General features: G+C 50.1%; 1 protein-coding gene across 1 annotated transcript in view; it reads left to right on the forward strand.

Moving 5' to 3' along the window:
* Positions 1 to 18453, forward strand: part of ITIH3 (inter-alpha-trypsin inhibitor heavy chain 3) — a 401722-nt gene that overhangs the window by 246694 nt on the left and 136575 nt on the right. The window contains exon 10 of the mRNA XM_063940620.1: positions 15517 to 15642. Coding sequence (XP_063796690.1) covers positions 15517 to 15642 — 126 coding nt within the window. The remainder of the gene's footprint in view (positions 1 to 15516; positions 15643 to 18453) is intronic.

Below are 18453 nucleotides of genomic sequence, written 5' to 3' on the forward strand. Positions count from 1 at the left end.
CCTGCTTTTTGTCCCTCCTTGTCGATTGATGTACGCCACCGCCGTGGCGTTGTCCGACTGAACCTTGAGCAGAGGAAAGGCCTGAACCAGAGCATTGTAGATTGCCCGAAGTTCCAGAATGTTGATCGGAAGTAGGGCTTCGTGGGCAGACCACCTGCCCTGAAACTGAGCCCCTTGGGTGACAGCACCCCATCCTCTCAGACTTGCATCTGTAGTGAGGAGGATCCAATCCTGAATCCCGAAGCTTCGGCCTTCCAGGAGGTTGGAAGACTGCAGCCACCACAGGAGTCAAATCCTGGCCTGAGGTGACAGTCGAATCACCCGGTGCATCTGAAGATGTGAACCAGACCATTTGCTCAGGACATCCAATTGAAATGTTCTCGCATGGAACCTTCCATACTGGATTGCCTCGTACGAGGCCACCATTTTTCACCAACAATCTTATGCAAAAATGGATGGATATTTGAGCAGATCGGAGAACCATGCGGACCATCTCCTGGAGTGTTCTCGCTTTGTCCTCTGGTAGGAACACTTTCTGTGCCACAGTATCCAGGATCATTCCCAGGAACAGGAGCCACTGAGTTGGCTCCAGGTGGGACTTCTGTAAATTGAGGATCCACCCATGGTGAGACAGAAGCTGGATTGTGCGAGCTACATGGAGCGATAGAAACTACCTGGATTTTGCCTTTATCAGGAGATCATCCAGGTAAGGGACAATCGTGACCCCCTGGATTCAAAGCTGGAACATCATCTCTGCCATCACCTTCATGAACACCCTCGGAGCTGTGGACAAGCCAAAGGGTAACTCCTGGAACTGGTAGTGGGCGTTCAGCAGGGCAAACCTCAGATAAGCCTGATGAGGAGGCCAAATTGGGATATGACGATAGGTGTCCTTGATATCCAGGGATACCAGGAATTCCTGTTCTTCCAGATTTGCAATCACTGCTCGCAAAGATTCCATCTTGAACTTGAAAACCTTTAGGTAAGGGTTCACAGACTTCAGATTCAAAATGGGCCTTACCGACCCGTCTGATTTCGGCACAACGAACAGATTGACGTAACCTTGCCCTTGTTGTTGCAGTGATACCTGAACAATGACTTTTGACTGAGCCAACTTGTTGATGGCCAGCAGCAGCGTAGCCCGTGTATCCTCCAAAGCTAGTAAGCTTGATTTGAAAAACAGTTGGGGCGAGTACCGTCGAACTCCAGCTTGTATCCTTGAAATATGAGTTCTGACCGAGGCATCCTGGCAGGAACTTTCCCAGATGTGGCTGAAGTGACGTAACCGAGCTCCCACCTTGAGATCCCCTCGGGCTGGCCGTGCACCGTCATGCTGAGGTTTTAGTGGAAGCTGAACTGGTGTTCTGTTCCTGAGAGCCGGCAATGGCTGGTTTCTTAGGCTTACCTCTGGTGCCTCTAGCCGCATTGGAGGCACCTCTGGCCCTAGATGGAAATCTGGTGGTACAATTGGATTGAGTAGACGGCCCCGGACAGGTCCTCCTAGCTGGCGGAACCCCAGAGGGGGGAAATGTAGATTTCCCAGCTGTAACCTTAGAGATCCACGCATCCAGTTCTCCCCCAAAGAGCCATTCCCCTGAAAAGGCAAGAGACCCACTGACGCAACCACAAGGCCCTGCGCGCTGATACTGCATAGCAGTGGTCCTAGCATTGATATTGCCTATCTCCTTGAGAGAGTCACACAGGACGCGTGCAGTGTCCTGAATGTGTTTTAGGAGAGTCACTGTAGTAACCAGGGACATATCCCCTGAGAGACCCTCCTGAATCTGAGTAGCCCACGTATGAATGGCATGGGTCATCCAGCAACCTGCAATGACCGTTCTCTGTGATACACCTGCTGCAGTGTAGATAGACTTCAGTGTAATCTCTGTTTTTCTATACCCAGGGTCCTTTATGGTAAAGGAGCCTGGGGCAGGCAGTACCGCCTTCTTAGAGAGGCGAGAGACTGATACGTCCACAGCTGGGGGTACTTCCCAGAATTTCCTGCCTTCAGGAGCAAATGGGAAAGTGTGCAAAAACCGTTTGGACACCTGGAACTTTTTGTCTGGATTTTTCCAGGTTAACTTATATAGGTCCTTTAATTCAGTAGAATCAGGGAAAATAACACTTACTTTGTTTTGTGTGAGGAAAAATGACTGCTGTGTCGCAGTGTCCTCTAGAGGGAGTTTTAACACATCTCGTATAGTCAGAATGAGGGGTTCAATATGCTGCGCTGAAGGGGGATCCCCACCAATGGGGTCCACGTCCTCCCCATCCTCTTGTATTCCTTCCTCAGAATCTAAGAGTGGACCTGAAGAGATGGGGTGATGGGGGACATCTGCCCTAGCAGTCAGGTCTGCAACAGCTTGCTGTAATTGCTGAGTTTTATGTGCATTTGCAGTGAACTGAGATGACATATCAGACATCATAGTTTTGATTGCACCCAGTCAGGAAGGCTCTGCACCCTCCCCCACAGCCTCCTCAATGTTTTGTGAGGACTGACTGCATTGTTCACATGAAATGGAGCCAGATGATAGAGGGGAGAATCTGGTGTTACACACACACTGCGTAACTTCTGTTTTACCATGATTGCAATAACAATACAGCCACACACATACACACAGGCAAGTATAATGCAAGCCTGCCCTTACTGTATGTGAGAGGGAGACAGAGAAAAGGCACCAGCACACCCAAACTACCTAGCCCCAGTGAGGCTGGTAGTTGTTGTATTCAGTGAAACACTGTATATGTTATATTATAGACATATATATTCCCCATGGGAAACAGAATAGCGGCTCTCCCCCTGAGATACACCCTGTACCAAGTTTCCAGCATGTTCCTGCTTGTCTGGAGGAGCTGTGTGACTGTGCCTGCTGCTGCTGCTGTATGCAGAGGAAGGCGCCAAAATGCTGCTGAGTCCACTCTGAGGAAGCTCCGCTCCTGTAATGGCGCCAGAGCTTCAGGGTTATTTATACTGGCAATGTCTCCCAAACAGGGGCGTATCTAGGGTAGGGCGAGTGGGGCACGTGCCCTGGGCTCCTTGGCAGGCCCAGGAGAGGGGGGGCGCCGCCGGCGGCCAGGGCATCAGGCCCCACTCGCCCCCGTCAAGCCGAAATGTGAGGGGAGGAGAGTGCACCGTCTCTCCCTCACCGCCGCTGTCAGCCCTAGCAGCGCTGGCAGCAGCGCTGCTGTGTCCGGTCTCCGGCGGCGTTAGCCAATCAGAGCTTGCGGGCCGGCTCCTGATTGGCTGCCGGCACTGTGGGGCATTGTATCCGGCACTGTGGGGCATTGTATCCGGCACTGTGGGGCAATGTATCCGGCACTGTGGGGCAATGTATCCGGCACTGTGGGCCATTTTCAGTGGCCACACCCCTTCTGGTGTGTGGCCACATCCCTTCTGGAGTGTGGCCAAACCCATTTTCCGCCGCACGCACCTTCGGCGCGTGCATATGCTTCTTTTGTTTTTTGGGGGGGCCGCCATTTTCCATCTTGCCCTCGGCTCCGAAAACCCTAGCTACGCCTCTGCTCCCAAACAGTGTAAAACATAACATAAATGCAAGTTTTCACTAAACCGCTGCCAGTGTACACAGGGGACTATAGTGGGCCACCCCCAGGAGGCATACTTGCCTACCCTCCCAGAATGTCCGGGAGGCTCCCGAAAATCGTGTGACCCTCCCGGCCCCCCGAAAAGGTGGGCAAGCCTCCCGCTTTCCCCTTCGGCCGCCCGCAGCAGTGAAGAAGTAGGCGGGCCGAGGGGGTCCGATGACGCGATTTGCGCTGAATCGCGTCATCGTAGCTCCGCCCCCCGCTATGCAGCGCCTCGTTTCTCGGCACAACACAGCGGGGGGTGGAGTCACGATGACGCGACCCTGATGCAACGCCCCCGGACCGCCCATTCTGCTGCCGACCACGCCCCCGAACCACCCGTCCTGCTGCCGGCCACGCCCCCATGCACCTACAACGCTGCCTCCTCCCAGAGGAGGAGGCAGCAAAGTAGGTAAGTATGCCAGGAGGGTCCCGTATGCCTCCCCTGCATGTCAGCCGCACCTGGAATCGGGAAAGCCCCCTAGTGGGGCCCCCAGTTTGTACTCACCACCGATGTCACCTTCAGGTTAATGTTAGGGGTGTGCAACGTGCTGCGATTGAGACAGCCAAGGCGTAGTGCCCCGCTGAATGAACAACCTCTCAGGACGGTGGTCCTGCAGTGGGGAAGCGGCTCTGACACCTCGCAAGGCCGGTGACCGCCCCCTTCCTAACTCCCACGGTGCATGTATGCTGTTGCCCAAACAGCATACCGAAAATAACAGAGATTGAAAATAAACTGAAGAAAAACTCTCTGGAGCTGCAGAGATGTGCATCCTCTCCTGAGGGCACTTTTTTCTAAACTGCCTGTGGGAAATTTAAAGTGCACCGGCTCCTTTGGACCCCGTCTATACCCCATCGTACTAATGTGTCCCCAATATCCCTTATGGATGCTAGAGAAAACCCAAAGGCTAAAGAGTATCAAGAGTACTATAATTGAAACTATTGCAGAGGAAAGGGATTTAGGAGTCACTATTTCAAGTGACTTAAAGTGGGAAAGCAATGCAACAAAGCAATGAGAAAGGAGAGTCAGATGCTTGGTTGCATAGGGAGAGGAATCAGTAGCAGGAAAAAAGAAGTAATAATGCCACTGTAGATGTCATTGGTACGGCCTCATCTAGAATACTGTGTTCAGTTCTGGAGACCATGGGGGTCATTCCGAGTTGTTCGCTCGCAAGCGGATTTTAGCAGATTTGCTCATGCTAAGCCGCCGCCTACTGGGAGTGAATCTTAGCATCTTAAAATTGCGAACGATGTATTCGCAATATTGCGATTACACACCTCGTAGCAGTTTCTGAGTAGCTCCAGACTTACTCGGCATCTGCGATCATTTCACTGCTTGTCGTTCCTGGTTTGACGTCACAAACACACCCAGCGTTCGCCCAGACACTCCCCCGTTTCTCCGGCCACTCTTGCATTTTTTCCGGAAACGGTAGCGTTTTTTCCCACACGCCCATAAAACGGCCTGTTTCCGCCCAGTAACACCCATTTCCTGTCAATCACATTACGATCGCCAGAACTATGAAAATGCCGTGAGTAAAATTCCTAAGTGCATAGCAAATTAACTTGGCGCAGTCGCAGTGCGGACATTGCGCATGCGCTTTAAGCGAAAATCGCTGCGATGCGAAGATTTTTACCGAGCGAACAACTCGGAATGACCCCCCATATCTCCAGAAGGATGTAAATACATTAGAGAGTGTACAAAGAAGGGCAACTAAAATGGTGCATGGCCTACATCACAAAACTTACCCGGAAAGACTAAAAGATCTTAACATGTATAGTTTGGAGTAGAGAAGGGAAAGGGGGGACATGACAGAAACCTTCAAATATACCAAGGGTCTTAACAAAGTACAGGAGGGAAACATTCTTCAAAGAATATATTATATTTTATTAGAACTCAAAGACATACACTGAAACTGGAGGGATTTACATAAAGGGTAGTGGATAAGTGTAATAGCCTCCCGTCAGAGCTTGTAGACTCTAATAGGCCCTACACACTGGCCGATTTGTTTGAAAGATATGAACGATCTCGTTCATAAATGAACGAGAACTCGTTCATATCTTTCAGTGTGGAGGCTCCAGCGATGAACGATGCGCGGCCCCGCACTCGTTCATCGCTGGTCCCCCGTCGGCTGTGCATGCAGGCCAATATGGACGATCTCGTCCATATTTGCCTGCACTTCAATGGAGCCGCGTGACGGGGGAGTGAAGAAACTTCACTCCCCCCGTCACTGCCCCCCCGCCGCTGGGTCGCTCGTCGGCCGTATCGGCCGTCGGGCACCTCGTGGCGGATCGGCATGTCTGTAGGGCCCATAAGACAATAGAGCAATTTAAACATGCTTGGGATAGGTATATGAATAGCCTTACAAAGAACTAAGGTTCAAAAAGGGTTGAGATTACCTAAAGGATAAAAAAGGGACAAACTAAATGGGCCAAGTCAGGCCCGGTGCTACCCACTCAGCAAAGGGATGCTGTGCAGGTAGGCGCCAGGAAGGAGAGGCGCTTTCCCTGCACTGCATCCCCGCTGCTGCGCCGTCCTGTCCCCCCCTGCTGCCGGCTGCTGTGCCTGTCACTGTATGACATGCAGCGGCGCCGGCAGATTAAAGCCTCCTCTCCTCTCCCTTTGACATTCTCTACGGTAACAGTTCTCCTCCCCCAGGCGCTACGCTACCCATTGTTTTTTCCCCGGGCCTCCCCTCGCTGGAATTACACTTGCTCCGCCTCTTTTCCGCCGCGGCCACTCATACATCCCGAGCTGTGGCATGTGCGCATGCACAAGAAAATAGCAAAGGGGGAGCGCAGAATCAGCGACGCTGAGACCTGAGTTGCCGCGGCGGAGCAAGTGTAATACTAGCGAGGGGAAGCCCGGGAGAAAACAGGGAGCGTATGGCAGCACCGGCTGGGGGAAGAGAACTGTTACCATGGAGAATGTCAAAGGGAGCGCAGTGAAGGCAGCTGAGTACATCCTGCCCTAACTGATCGGACGAAGGGGGGCGGAGCTTCACGGACGAAAAGGGGCGGAGCTTCACATATGTAAAGAGGGCGGGGCTACACGGAACCAGAAGACTGCAGTACCACAGAGGAGCGGGAAGATCCTCTTCAAATGTAAGTAGTCTCTCTCTCCCCCCCTCCCTCTCCCTCTCCCTTCCTCCCCCCCCCCCAACTTGACACTTGCCTGCCGTACTGTATAAAATGGGGACACTTGCCTGCCGTACTGTATAAAATGGGGACACTTGCCTGCCGTACTGTATAAAATGGGGACACTTGCCTGCCGTACTGTATAAAATGGGGACTCTCGCCAGCGTAATGTGTAAAATGGGGACTCTGGCCTGCTGTACTGTGTAAAATGGGGACACCCGCCTGCCGTACTGTGTAAAATGGGGACACTTGCCTGCCGCACTGTGTAAAATGGGGACTTTTGAGGTTTTTTTTTTTCCCCCTGTGGTAGCCGTGATGATATCAGATGAGACCATTTTAATGAGACCACGCCCATAGCAATGAGGCCACGCCCCCTTGCCGGGAACGCGCCCATGCTTTTTCTTTTTATAGCTATGAAGGGGGGGGGGGGCTTTTTTTATGTAAATGGGGGGGGGGGGGGGCGCATTTTGAAATCTTGCACTGGGAGCCAAATTGGCTAGAAACAGCCCTGGACCACATCCTTTTATTCAACGGCGCTGTCCCTTTGTAAAGTATAGGAGGGCGCAAATTTATAGTTTGCAGGGGGGCGCCGAACACCCTAGCACTGGCCCTGGGCCAAGTGGTTCTTTCCTGCCGTTTCTATGTTTAATAAGTCTATAGAATTCTTTAGGGGTGTCCTGATCAAAGGCAAGTATTTCTGTCTTGGTGAAGAAGGTCCTCAGGCATCATCATTGACAAAATGTAATGTGGAACTCATTTCTTTAAAGTGAACATTAGATATAGTTACTGTTATGTGTCAGAAAACTGACATAAAAAAAAAAAACAGTCCAAGTGTAATGGGGGTACGCACGTACCGATGTGTACAGAGATGTGTGCTGAGCAATCTAGCACGGAACGCTCCGCACACATCTCTGTCCCGCTCAGCGCACAGCACAATGTGTGATGGGGGAGGGGTGGAACGGTGAAGTGAGCAATCTAACTAGATTTGGCCTGCATGGCCAATCTAGAGTCAGCGATTGCGACGCGTGCGGAATCTAGTCAGATTGCTTAAAATTTAAGCAGACATCGCTATGTGTATACCCCCCATAAGTGAACAAAAAATATCCCAAAAGAGAAAAGAAAACAACTAAACTTTGTGTCACTCTACCTTACATAAAGGGCGCGTAATCCATGGATGTGGAAGAAGGAAGCACACAATTCCAATGACAGTTCAGTGACGTAGGGTCCAAAGTTCCAAACAGCTTTCAGTCATGTCTCACAATCACCCATCAGCATGGACAAAAAGAACCAGCACTCACTTAAGTTGCCCTTAGATTCTCTTGAAAGTGCGCCAACTACTGTTAAATCAATGACTTGCAATCGCACCACTTACCAATAATAGATGATTTGAGTCCCTTGGTCATGGCATTGTGCATCACTTGATTGGCGATGAACAGGAAGCACACAGCCCTGAGCGCCGAGTCTGTCTATCAGACCTCTATGGTACCATCACATAACAGTGGTTCTGCAGCACAAAGGTAAATGTGATAGTGGGTATGCAGGCATGTGTAACTGAACCAACAAAACAATCAAATCACCATCATGCAGGTAATAAAGGAAATAGGTAAAAAGCATAACTTATGCTTGAGAAAGGGGTTTAACTCCCCGAAAAGATTGCACAATAAACTGCACTATTTAAAAAGCCCTGGAGTGCCGTGCATTGAAGAACAGCATTCCAAGCAGAGATAATGCATAAACTATATCAATATATTGACATGAGATGCAAAGTTTTAGAACTAAAGCTGACCCTTTGGCAAGCCGTGTAGACTCTGCTTTAGAGCCCAAAACGTTGCTTCTTATGCATATAAACCGACATACAGTAGTTTATGTATTATCTGTTTGGAATGCCGCTCTTCTTCAACTGGATATAAATCTTTGTTCTACAACCTGCTTTCTACATAAATTGTAGAGTGCCCACCACTTTTTGTATATATATTGTGTGTATACTGTATAGAAAGAAACCTTGACATTCTAAAAATACACACCAGGGGGCACGAGTGCTGGGCTCTTACAATGCTCTTACTCTCATGTGCACACGGGTTTGGTATGTAGTCCTGAAGCCCGGGAAGCCGAATGTCACTATCCCGACTTCGGCATCCCGAGCGGTGGAATGCCAGCAGGGTGGCAAGTGCAACAAAGCCCCTTGTGGGCTCGGTGGCAACTCCCTCTATGGGTTTCGTGGACACCCATAGAGAGGGAATCACCGGTATACCGGCGCCTGTATTGTGACTGCTGGGATCCCGTTGATCGATATGCTAACTGCATACCGTGCACACAGCATCTATTCACCCTTTGCTCTGTGAGCGTGCTCCCCCAAATCACCGCCCTATCCCACGTGCATGCATGGTACACTGCAATTTACAGGTGAGGTGGCAAGACAGTCCCCGAAAAGTGGGACTATTGGGAGGTATGCTACACTGTACATTATAGGTTCCATATAACCTGAACAAAGGTGCTTGTCCTTTGTATTTATCTTTAGTTTGGAATGATCCAATATTTTCCTCCATTTGCTCTTTGACATACAGTACATGTTCTTAAATTAAAGCTAACAGATCACTCGCTGCTTATAATAGACCTATGCAAAATATATGAAATAACAAGTTTTCTCATATGTCCTAGAGGATGCTTCAAGAACCATGGGGTATTATAGACGGGATCCGCAGGAGACATGGGCACACTATAAAACTTTTAATGGGTTGAACTGGCTCCTCCCCCTATGCCCCTCCTCCAGACTCCAGTTAGATTCTGTGCCCAGTGAGACTGGATGCACACTGAGGAGCTCTCCAGAGTTTCTCAGAAAAAGACTTTATTTAGTTTTGTTATTTTCAGGGAGACCTGCTGGCTACAGGCTCCCTGCGTCGTGGAAGTGAGGGGAGAGAAGCAGACCTACTTCTTAAGAGTTCAAGGGCTCTGCTTCTTAGGCTACTGGACACCATTAGCTCCAGAGGGTTCGATCACTACGGTACGCCTAGCTGCTTGTTCCCAGAGCCGCACCGTCGCCCCCTCACAAAGCCGGAAGATAGAAGCCGGGTGAGTATGAGAAGACTTCAGTGACGGCAGAAGAGGTACAGCGCAGCGGGCGCGCTGCGCGCCATGCCCCCACACATATCACACAGCACTGCAGGGTGCAGGGCGTAGGGGGGGGGGGAGCGCCCTGGGCAGCATGAGACCTCAGATCAGACTGGCATGAATAGTAACAGTGCTCCGGACACTAGTAAAGGGACCCCCGCCAGTATAATCAGAATTTTGAGCGGGACTGGAGTGCGCCATGTAGGGGCGCCATCTTCTCTCTCCTCAGAAGCTGCAGAGACGCTGACCCTGTCCTCCGCACGGCTGTACAAGTAACAGGGTGAAAAAACGGGGGGGGGGAGCACAAGCAATTTGGTGCTGATTGATTTATATAAAAAGTGCTAACAGGTCTGGGCAGTCTCTTTACTGGCCTCAGTACCGGGATAGGCGCTGGGTGTGAGCTGGCAGAACTCTCTCTGTGTCCCTCTTGCAGGCTTTATTGTGGGTCTGTCTCCTATAGCCCCAGTGTGGTTGTGGGTGTCGGTACGCGTGTGTCGACATGTCTGAGGCTGAATGCTCTTCCCAGGAGGAGGCTGGAGTGGGGACAGAAAATACTGTGAGAGTGACCGTGTCGGCACCGCCGACGGATGATTGGGTGAATATGTTGAGTGTTTTAAATGCAAACGTGACAAAATTGACTAAGAGATTTGATAAATCTGAGTTTAAGAACCAAACATGGAGGAAATCCATGGAAGATGCCTTGTCACAGACCCAGACCCCTTCGGGGTCACAGAAACGTGCATTTGCCCAGATAGTAGATACAGATACCGACACGGACTCTGATTCTAGTGTCGACTATAGTGATGACAGATTACATCCAAAACTGGCTAAGAGTATTCAGTACATGATTGTGGCGGTTAAAGATGTATTACATATCACTGAGGACCCTGCTGTTCCTGATACTAGGGTCTGTATGTTTAGAGGAAAGAAACCTGAGGCAACGTTTCCTCCCTCTCATGAACTGAACACACTTTTTGAAAAGGCTTGGGGAAATCCTGACAAAAAGATTCAGGTTCCCAAAAGAATTCCAGTGGCATATCCGTTCCCTTCTGGGGACAGGGAAAGGTGGGAGTCAATCCCCACGTTAGACAAAGCTTTATCACGTCTATACAAAAAGGGTGGCGCTTCCGTCCCCTGACATGGTAGCCCTAAAGGATCCTGCGGATCGTAAGCAGGAAAATACACTAAAATCCATTTATGTCACTACAGGGTCGCTACTCAGGCCTGCCGTTGCTGCGGCATGGGCGAGTAGCGCTATTGAAAAATGGGCAGATAACTTGTCATCTGAGGTAGATTCCCTAGACAGGGATAGTGTACTCTTGACTCTGGGTCACATCAGGGACGCTGCAGCATATTTAAAAGAAGCTTTAAGGGATATTGGCCTTTTGGGTTCAAGGGCCAATGCCATGGTGGTCTCTGCAAGGAGAGCGTTGTGGTTACATCAATGGAATGCTGATGCTGACTCTAAGAAGGCGATGGAGGCTCTACCGTTTAACGGTAGGGTTTTGTCTGGCGATGGCCTCACTGACCTGGTGTCTACGGCTACCGCGGGTAAGTCTTCATTTTTACCTTATTTCCCTGCAACGCAGAAGAAATCGCCTCACTATCAGATGCAGTCCTTTCGGCCCAATAGATTCAAAAAAGGACGTGGGTCCTCCTTCCTTGCTGCAAGGGGGAGAGGTCGGGGATAAAGGTCACAGGCTGTGGCAAATTCCCAGGAGCAAAAGTCCTCTCCGGCTTCTACCAAATCCACCGCATGACGCTGGGGCTTCTCTGCGAGAGTCCGCACCAGTGGGGGCACGTCTCAGGCTCTTCAGCCAGGTCTGGGTACACTCGGACCTGGATTCCTGGATAGTAGACATAGTAACCCAGGGGTACAAGTTAGAGTTTCAAGACGTGCCCCCTCACCGATTTTTCAAATCGGCCTTGCCAGCTTCTCTTCCAGAAAGGGAAATAGTAAGCGCTGCAATACTAAAGTTGTGTCAAAATCAAGTGATTGTCACGGTATCCCCGTCTCAACAGGGGGAACTTTTTTATTCGAGCCTGTTCGTGGTCCTAAAGCCGGATGGCTCAGTCAGACCGATTCTAAACCTGAAATCCCTCAATTTCTTTCTGAAAAGATTCAAGTTCAAGATGGAGTCTCTACGAGCAGTGATCTCCAGTTCTGGAGGAGGGGGATTTTATGGTGTCGGTTGACATAAAAGATGCATACTTACATGTCCCCATATATCCTCCACATCAGGCTTACCTGAGATTTGCGGTACAGGATTGTCATTACCAATTTCAGACGTTGCCGTTTGGTCTATCCACGGCTCCGAGGATTTTCACCAAGGTAATGGCGGAAATGATGGTTCTCCTGCGCAAGCAGGGAATCACAATTATCCCGTACTTGGACGATCTCCTCATAAAGGCGAGGTCCAAGGAGCAATTGTTGAAGAATGTTGCCCTTTCACTGCGATTCTGCAACAACATGGTTGGCTCCTAAATTTGTCAAAATCACAGTTGGATCCAACGACACGGCTGTCGTTCCTGGGTATGATTCTGGATACAGAATTGCAGAGTTTTTCTTCCAGTGGAAAAAGCTCTAGAAATACAGAACATGGTAAAACAGATTCTGAAACCGGCAAAGGTGTCAGTTCTTCACTGCACTCGGTTGCTGGGGAAGGCTGTGTCGGCCTACAAGGTCATTCCGTATGGCAGGTTCCATGCCAGGGTGTTTCAGTGGAACCTGCTGAACCAGTGGTCGGGATCTCACCTGGACATGCACCGGAAAATAATTCTATCTCCCAGGTCCAGAATTTCACTTCTGTGGTGGCTGAACAGTTCTCACCTTCTGGAGGGACGCAGGTTTGGGATTCAGGATTGGATCCTGGTGAACACAGATGCAAGCCTCCGAGGCTGGGGAGCAGTCACACAAGGAAGAAACTTTCAGGGAATGTTGTCAAGCCAGGAAGCTTGTCTACACATAAACATTCTGGAATTAAGAGCTATCTACAACGGCATACTGCAAGCAGAACATCTTCTTCGAGGTCTGCCGGTTTTGATTCAGTCAGACAACGTGACAGCAGTGGCGTACATAAACCGCCAAGGCGGAACAAAGAGCAGAGCGGCGATGGCCGAGGCCACGAAAATTCTTCGCTGGGCGGCAAAGCATGCCAGCGCTCTGTCAGCGGTCTTCATTCCAGGAGTGGACAACTGGGAAGCAGACTTCCTCAGCAGACACAATCTCCATCCAGGAGAGTGGGGGTCTTCATCAAGAGGTCTTCGCAGAAGTAACAAGTCATTGGGGAGTTCCTCAAGTGGACATGATGGCGTCCCGCCTCAACAAGAAACTTCAGAGATATTGTTCCAGGTCAAGGGACCCTCAAGCGATAGCGGTGGACGCCCTAGTGACACCGTGGGTGTTTCAGTCGGTCTATGTGTTCCCTCCACTTCCACTCATTCCAAAGGTGATAAAAATTATAAGAAGAACAAGGGTTCAGGCGATCCTCATTGTTCCGGATTGGCCAAGAAGGGCCTGGTATCCAGATCTTCAGGAGTTGCTCATAGAAGATCCCTAACCTCTTCCTCTTCGGGAGGACCTGTTACGACAGGGGCCGTGCGTGTATCAGGACTTACAGCTGCTGCGTTTGACGGCGTGGAAGTTGAACGCCAAATCCTGGCCCGAAAGGGTATGCCCAGTGAAGTCATTCCTACACTTCTTCAGGCTAGAAAAGTAGTAATGGCAAAGCATTACCACCGTATTTGGAGAAAATATGTCTCTTGGTGTGAATCCAAGAAGGCTCCTACGGAAGAATTTCACCTGGGGCGTTTGCTCCATTTCCTACAAGCAGGTGTGGCTGCGGGCCTAAAGTTAGGCTCTATTAAAGTACAGATTTCGGCCTTGTCGATCCTTTTTCAAACGGAGTTGGCCTCTCTTCCGGAGGTTCAGACCTTCGTGAAAGGCATGCTGCACATCCAACCTCCCTTTGGGGGTCATTCCGAGTTGTTCGCTCGTTATTTTTTTGTCGCAACGGAGCGATTAGTCGCTAATGCGCATGCGCAATGTCCGCAGTGCGACTGCGCCAAGTAAATTTGCTATGCAGTTAGGTATTTTACTCACGGCATTACAAGGTTTTTTCTTCGTTCTGGTGATCGTAATGTGATTGACAGGAAGTGGGTGTTTCTGGGCGGAAACTGGCCGTTTTATGGGTGTGTGCGAAAAAACGCTACCGTTTCTGGGAAAAACGCGGGAGTGGCTGGAGAAATGGAGGAGTGTCTGGGCGAACGCTGGGTGTGTTTGTGACGTCAAACCAGGAACGAAACTGACTGAACTGATCGCAGATGCCGAGTATGTGTGGAGCTACTCAGAAACTGCTAAGAAGTGTCTATTTGCAATTCTGCTAATCTTTCGTTCGCAATTTTGATAAGCTAAGATTCACTCCCAGTAGGCGGCGGCTTAGCGTGTGCAAAGCTGCTAAAAGCAGCTTGCGAGCGAACAACTCGGAATGACCCCCTTTGTGCCCCCAGTGGCACCATGGGACCTTAATGTGGTGTTGCAATTCTTGCAGTCACATTGGTTTGAACCTTTGCGCAAGGTTGAGTTAAAATTCCTTACTTGGAAAGTGGTCATGTTGTTGGCCTTGGCATCTGCAAGGAGAGTGTCTGAGTTGGCGGCTTTGTCTCACAAGAGCCCCTACTTTATTTTCCATGCTGATAGAGCGGAATTGAGAACTCGTCAGCAATTTCTGCCAAAAGTTGTTTCATCATTTCATGTTAACCAGCCAATTGTGGTGCCAGTGGCTACTGACGCCCTGGCGGAGTCAAAGTCTCTCGATGTGGTTAGAGCTTTGAAGGTCTATGTCGCCAGAACGGCGCAGATTAGGAAAACAGAGTCTCTGTTTGTCCTGTGGGCTCCCAATAAGATTGGGGCTCCTGCTTCTAAGCAGACTATTGCACGCTGGATCTGTAATATGATTCAGCAGGCTCATTCTACGGCAGGCTTGCCGTTACCGAAATCGGTGAAAGCTGCTACTTGGTCGGGATCAAACACCTTTGCGAAGTTTTACAAGTTTGATACCCTGGCTGAGGAGGACCTCTTGTTTGGTCAATCGGTGCTGCAGAGTCATCCGCACTCTCCCGCCCGTTCTAGAGCTTTGGTATAAACCCCATGGTTCTTGAAGCATCCCCAGCATCCTCTAGGACGTATGAGAAAATAGGATTTTAATACCTACCGGTAAAGCCTTTTCTCTTAGTCCGTAGAGGATGCTGGGCGCCCATCCCAGTGCGGGCTGTATCTGCAGTTATCGGTTGTAGTTACACACATGTTGTGTTGAGTTCAGTCAGTTTTTGACTGATGTTGATCATGCCGTTGCATGCGTCGTTGTTGAATGCCATGTTGTACGGCGTGTTAGGGGTGTGAGCTGGTATGTATCTCACCTTAGTTTAAAATAATTAAATAAATCCTTTTCCTCGAAATGTCCGTCTCCCTGGGCACAGTTCCTATAACTGGAGTCTGGAGGAGGGGCATAGGGGGAGGAGCCAGTTCACACCCATTCAAAGTCTTAAAGTGCCCATGTCTCCTGCGGATCCCGTCTATACCCCATGGTTCTTGAAGCATCCCCATCATCCTCTACAGACTAAGAGAAAAGGATTTACCGGTAGGTATTAAAATCCTATTTTTAATTATTGAAACATGTTGTTTTATTCTAGTCACAAACATCAATGATCCCCTAATGAAGGCTGTCCAGCTGCTGAATAAAGCTCATGAATCTAAAGAGGTTCCCGAGAGAAGTATTTCCCTAATTATCCTGCTGACTGATGGTGAAGCCAACGCAGGTATGTAGAATACTGTAATATTCCTTCTATTTTGATTAATTTCAAATTTCTGAACAGTGTTTAATCTTTATTTTTACCAATTCTTCTTAGCTTTATGGATACGTCTCTTAGTGATATGGACAGCAGGGGATGCAGTTACATTGCCGGCAGTCGGTGTCCCGGCGGTCAGGATACTGGCGCTGGAATCCCGACCACTGACAGTGCCGCCAGCCGGATTCCCGGCTCACAGGGGCTGGTGCACGACACCCGTAGAGTGGGAATAGAACCTGTGGCGAGCCACCAAGCCCGCAAAGTGGCAAGCGTAGCGAGCCCTCAAGTGGATTTCGAGCGCTTGCCCTGCTGCCGGCATACTAACAGACGGGATGCTGGAGCCACCCAGCACAGGGCAAGGCCGCCCAGCATGTGTAGAGCCGCCCTGCGTTGCGATCGCATTTCAAATGCAACTGCATAGCAGAAATCGGGAAATACCGGTAGCCCCTACCCACACCCTACATACACAGCCAGACTATGTATGCAGGCGCACCGGCGCCATCTTTACTGAAGCAGGATTTGCAGGCGACATCACCCGACTGGCCGGAAACAGCCATGACATGCCTAAGTTTCCCTCACCACTTCCAGCCAATGCCACGTTGAGGCATCCGAACGCCTGCCAGCTGTCAGTCACTGTGCAATCGCATTCTGTCGGGATGCGAATACATTGTGATAGCACTGAATAACCCCCTAGGTGTCCTCTCACAAAGGTTAAGTTAAAGAATGCTTTATAAACTTGCTGTTTATAGCTGTGCACCACCACTTACTGCGCAGGAAGGGTATTAAATCACTGACAACCATGGGGAGTAGCAATCCACAGAAAGCGTATGCTTAGCAAAAAGCAGTGGTGAGAAATGGCACATATTGGGACATAGGAGCTGATTCTGAGTCAGGCCGTGTCTGCATCGTTTGCCAGTGGCACTCTGTGACTTTATGCAATTGCCATTGCTAAGCCCTTCCCTGGTGTTCATCTGTGCATCCGAATGTGCAGGGACTGGGACACCCTCTGTCTCCATCCGTAGGTGCTGAATTACCGATTAGTCACACCACCAAACCTTGTTTCTGCCCTATGGCATGCATTTTCTCCGTCCGAGTATGGCCTCCTACATGAGCGGTTGAACATATCTGTATGCACCCAATTTTAGCGTCACTTCCGCAGCACTCCCATAATGCACACATAAGAAGGACCACCTTCATGTGCCCGTTAATCCAGTACATTTTCAAGACATTTCTGAGAGCATGCATCTCCTGTGCGCCTCAATTGCAACTTTAACTCTCTGCGCACACGCGGTGCGAGTTGAATGCATGCATAGAAGAAGAAAAATGTCTCCACTGCATCCAACATGAACATGCGACTCATGCCCATAATTATTTAAGGAATAAAATCATTGCATAAGTCTGGATGCAATAGTTTAAGTTTAGTGTGCTCACCATCAATGACTGCTTAGTTGTCTGTACCACCCTAGTGCAGGCAGTGTCATCACCCTACTGGGTGGTTAGCCATTTTCATGAATACCTCTGTTTCATTAGCATAGCTATAGAAGGTGCAAGGGGTACCATTACTATGGGGCCCAAAGGTTTAGGGAGCCCCTGGACCCAGGTCACATACAGTAGTTGTGTACCAAATTAGCTGCTATGCAACCGAGTCCAACCTGTTGCCTGGTCTGAAAACACCACTCTCATATAGGTGGAGGTATCTGTCTCTGCCCCACACTGATATGATCCATCTCCCACATTCCCGTTTGACCCTCACAAGCAAGGGCGTACCTAGAACTGTGTGGGCCCCATAGCAAAATCTTGAAAGGGGGGCCCCCTCCCCTTGTCACTACAATGCCGCTTAGGAGAACAAGAGAAAGAGTGCAAGGTGAGTCAGAGAGAGACAAAGAGGGTGTCAGGGGGAGAAAGATAGAGGAATGAGAAAGAGGAAGGTTTCATGGAAAAATAGAGAAAGAGAGAGAGAGAGAGAGCGAGAGGTTGTCAGGGAGAAAGACAAAGGGATGAGAGGGGAGAGACAGAGCATCAGAGAGAGAGAGAGGTGGGAAGAGTAAAAGACAGAGGGTGGGGAGCGAGCAGGAGTGAGAGAGAGAGTGTCAGGGAGGAGGGAAAGAGAAAGAGAGGGGAATGAGAGAGTGAGAGACAGAGAGGAAGAGTTAAAGAGTGTCAAGGAGAGAGAATGAGTGAGAGAGAGGGGGATGTCAGGCATAGAGGGTGTCAGTGAGACAGAAACAGTGTCAGGGAGAGAGAGTGAGATACAGTGTGAGAGAGAGATGAAATTACAGTATCAGGGAGAGAGTGTCAGAGAGGGAGAAATAGTGCGTGCAAGAGAAAAATACAGTGTCAGGAGGAGAGACAGTGTCAAGTAGAGAGCGACGGTGTCAGGGGGAGAGAAAGAAAAGGGGGAGCAAGAGAGAGAGGGAGGGGAGCAAGAGGGAGTGAGAGAGAGTGAGTTAGGGAGAAAGAGGGTGGGGAACAAGATAGTGAGATAGTCTCAGGGAGAGAAGTGGTGTCAGGCAGAGAGAAAGAGAGAGAGAGAGAGAGAGAGAGAGGAGGGAGAGGGGGGAGTGAGCAGGATTGAGGTGAAGAGAGGGAGGGGGTGTGAGCAGGAGAGAGAAAGGTGGAGAGAGGGATGGAGAGTGAGCAGGAGAGAGAGGAGGTGAGCAGGAGAGAGGGGAAGAGGGAAGAGGAGGGAGCAGGAGAGAGAGAGGGAGGGAGAGGGGTGGGGGTGAGCAGGAGAGAGAGGGGAAAGAGGGAGGGAGAGGGGTGGGGGTGAGCAGGAGAGAG

The sequence above is a fragment of the Pseudophryne corroboree genome, chromosome 9, assembly GCF_028390025.1.
Source record: "Pseudophryne corroboree isolate aPseCor3 chromosome 9, aPseCor3.hap2, whole genome shotgun sequence".
In the NCBI taxonomy this organism is placed as follows: domain Eukaryota; kingdom Metazoa; phylum Chordata; class Amphibia; order Anura; family Myobatrachidae; genus Pseudophryne; species Pseudophryne corroboree.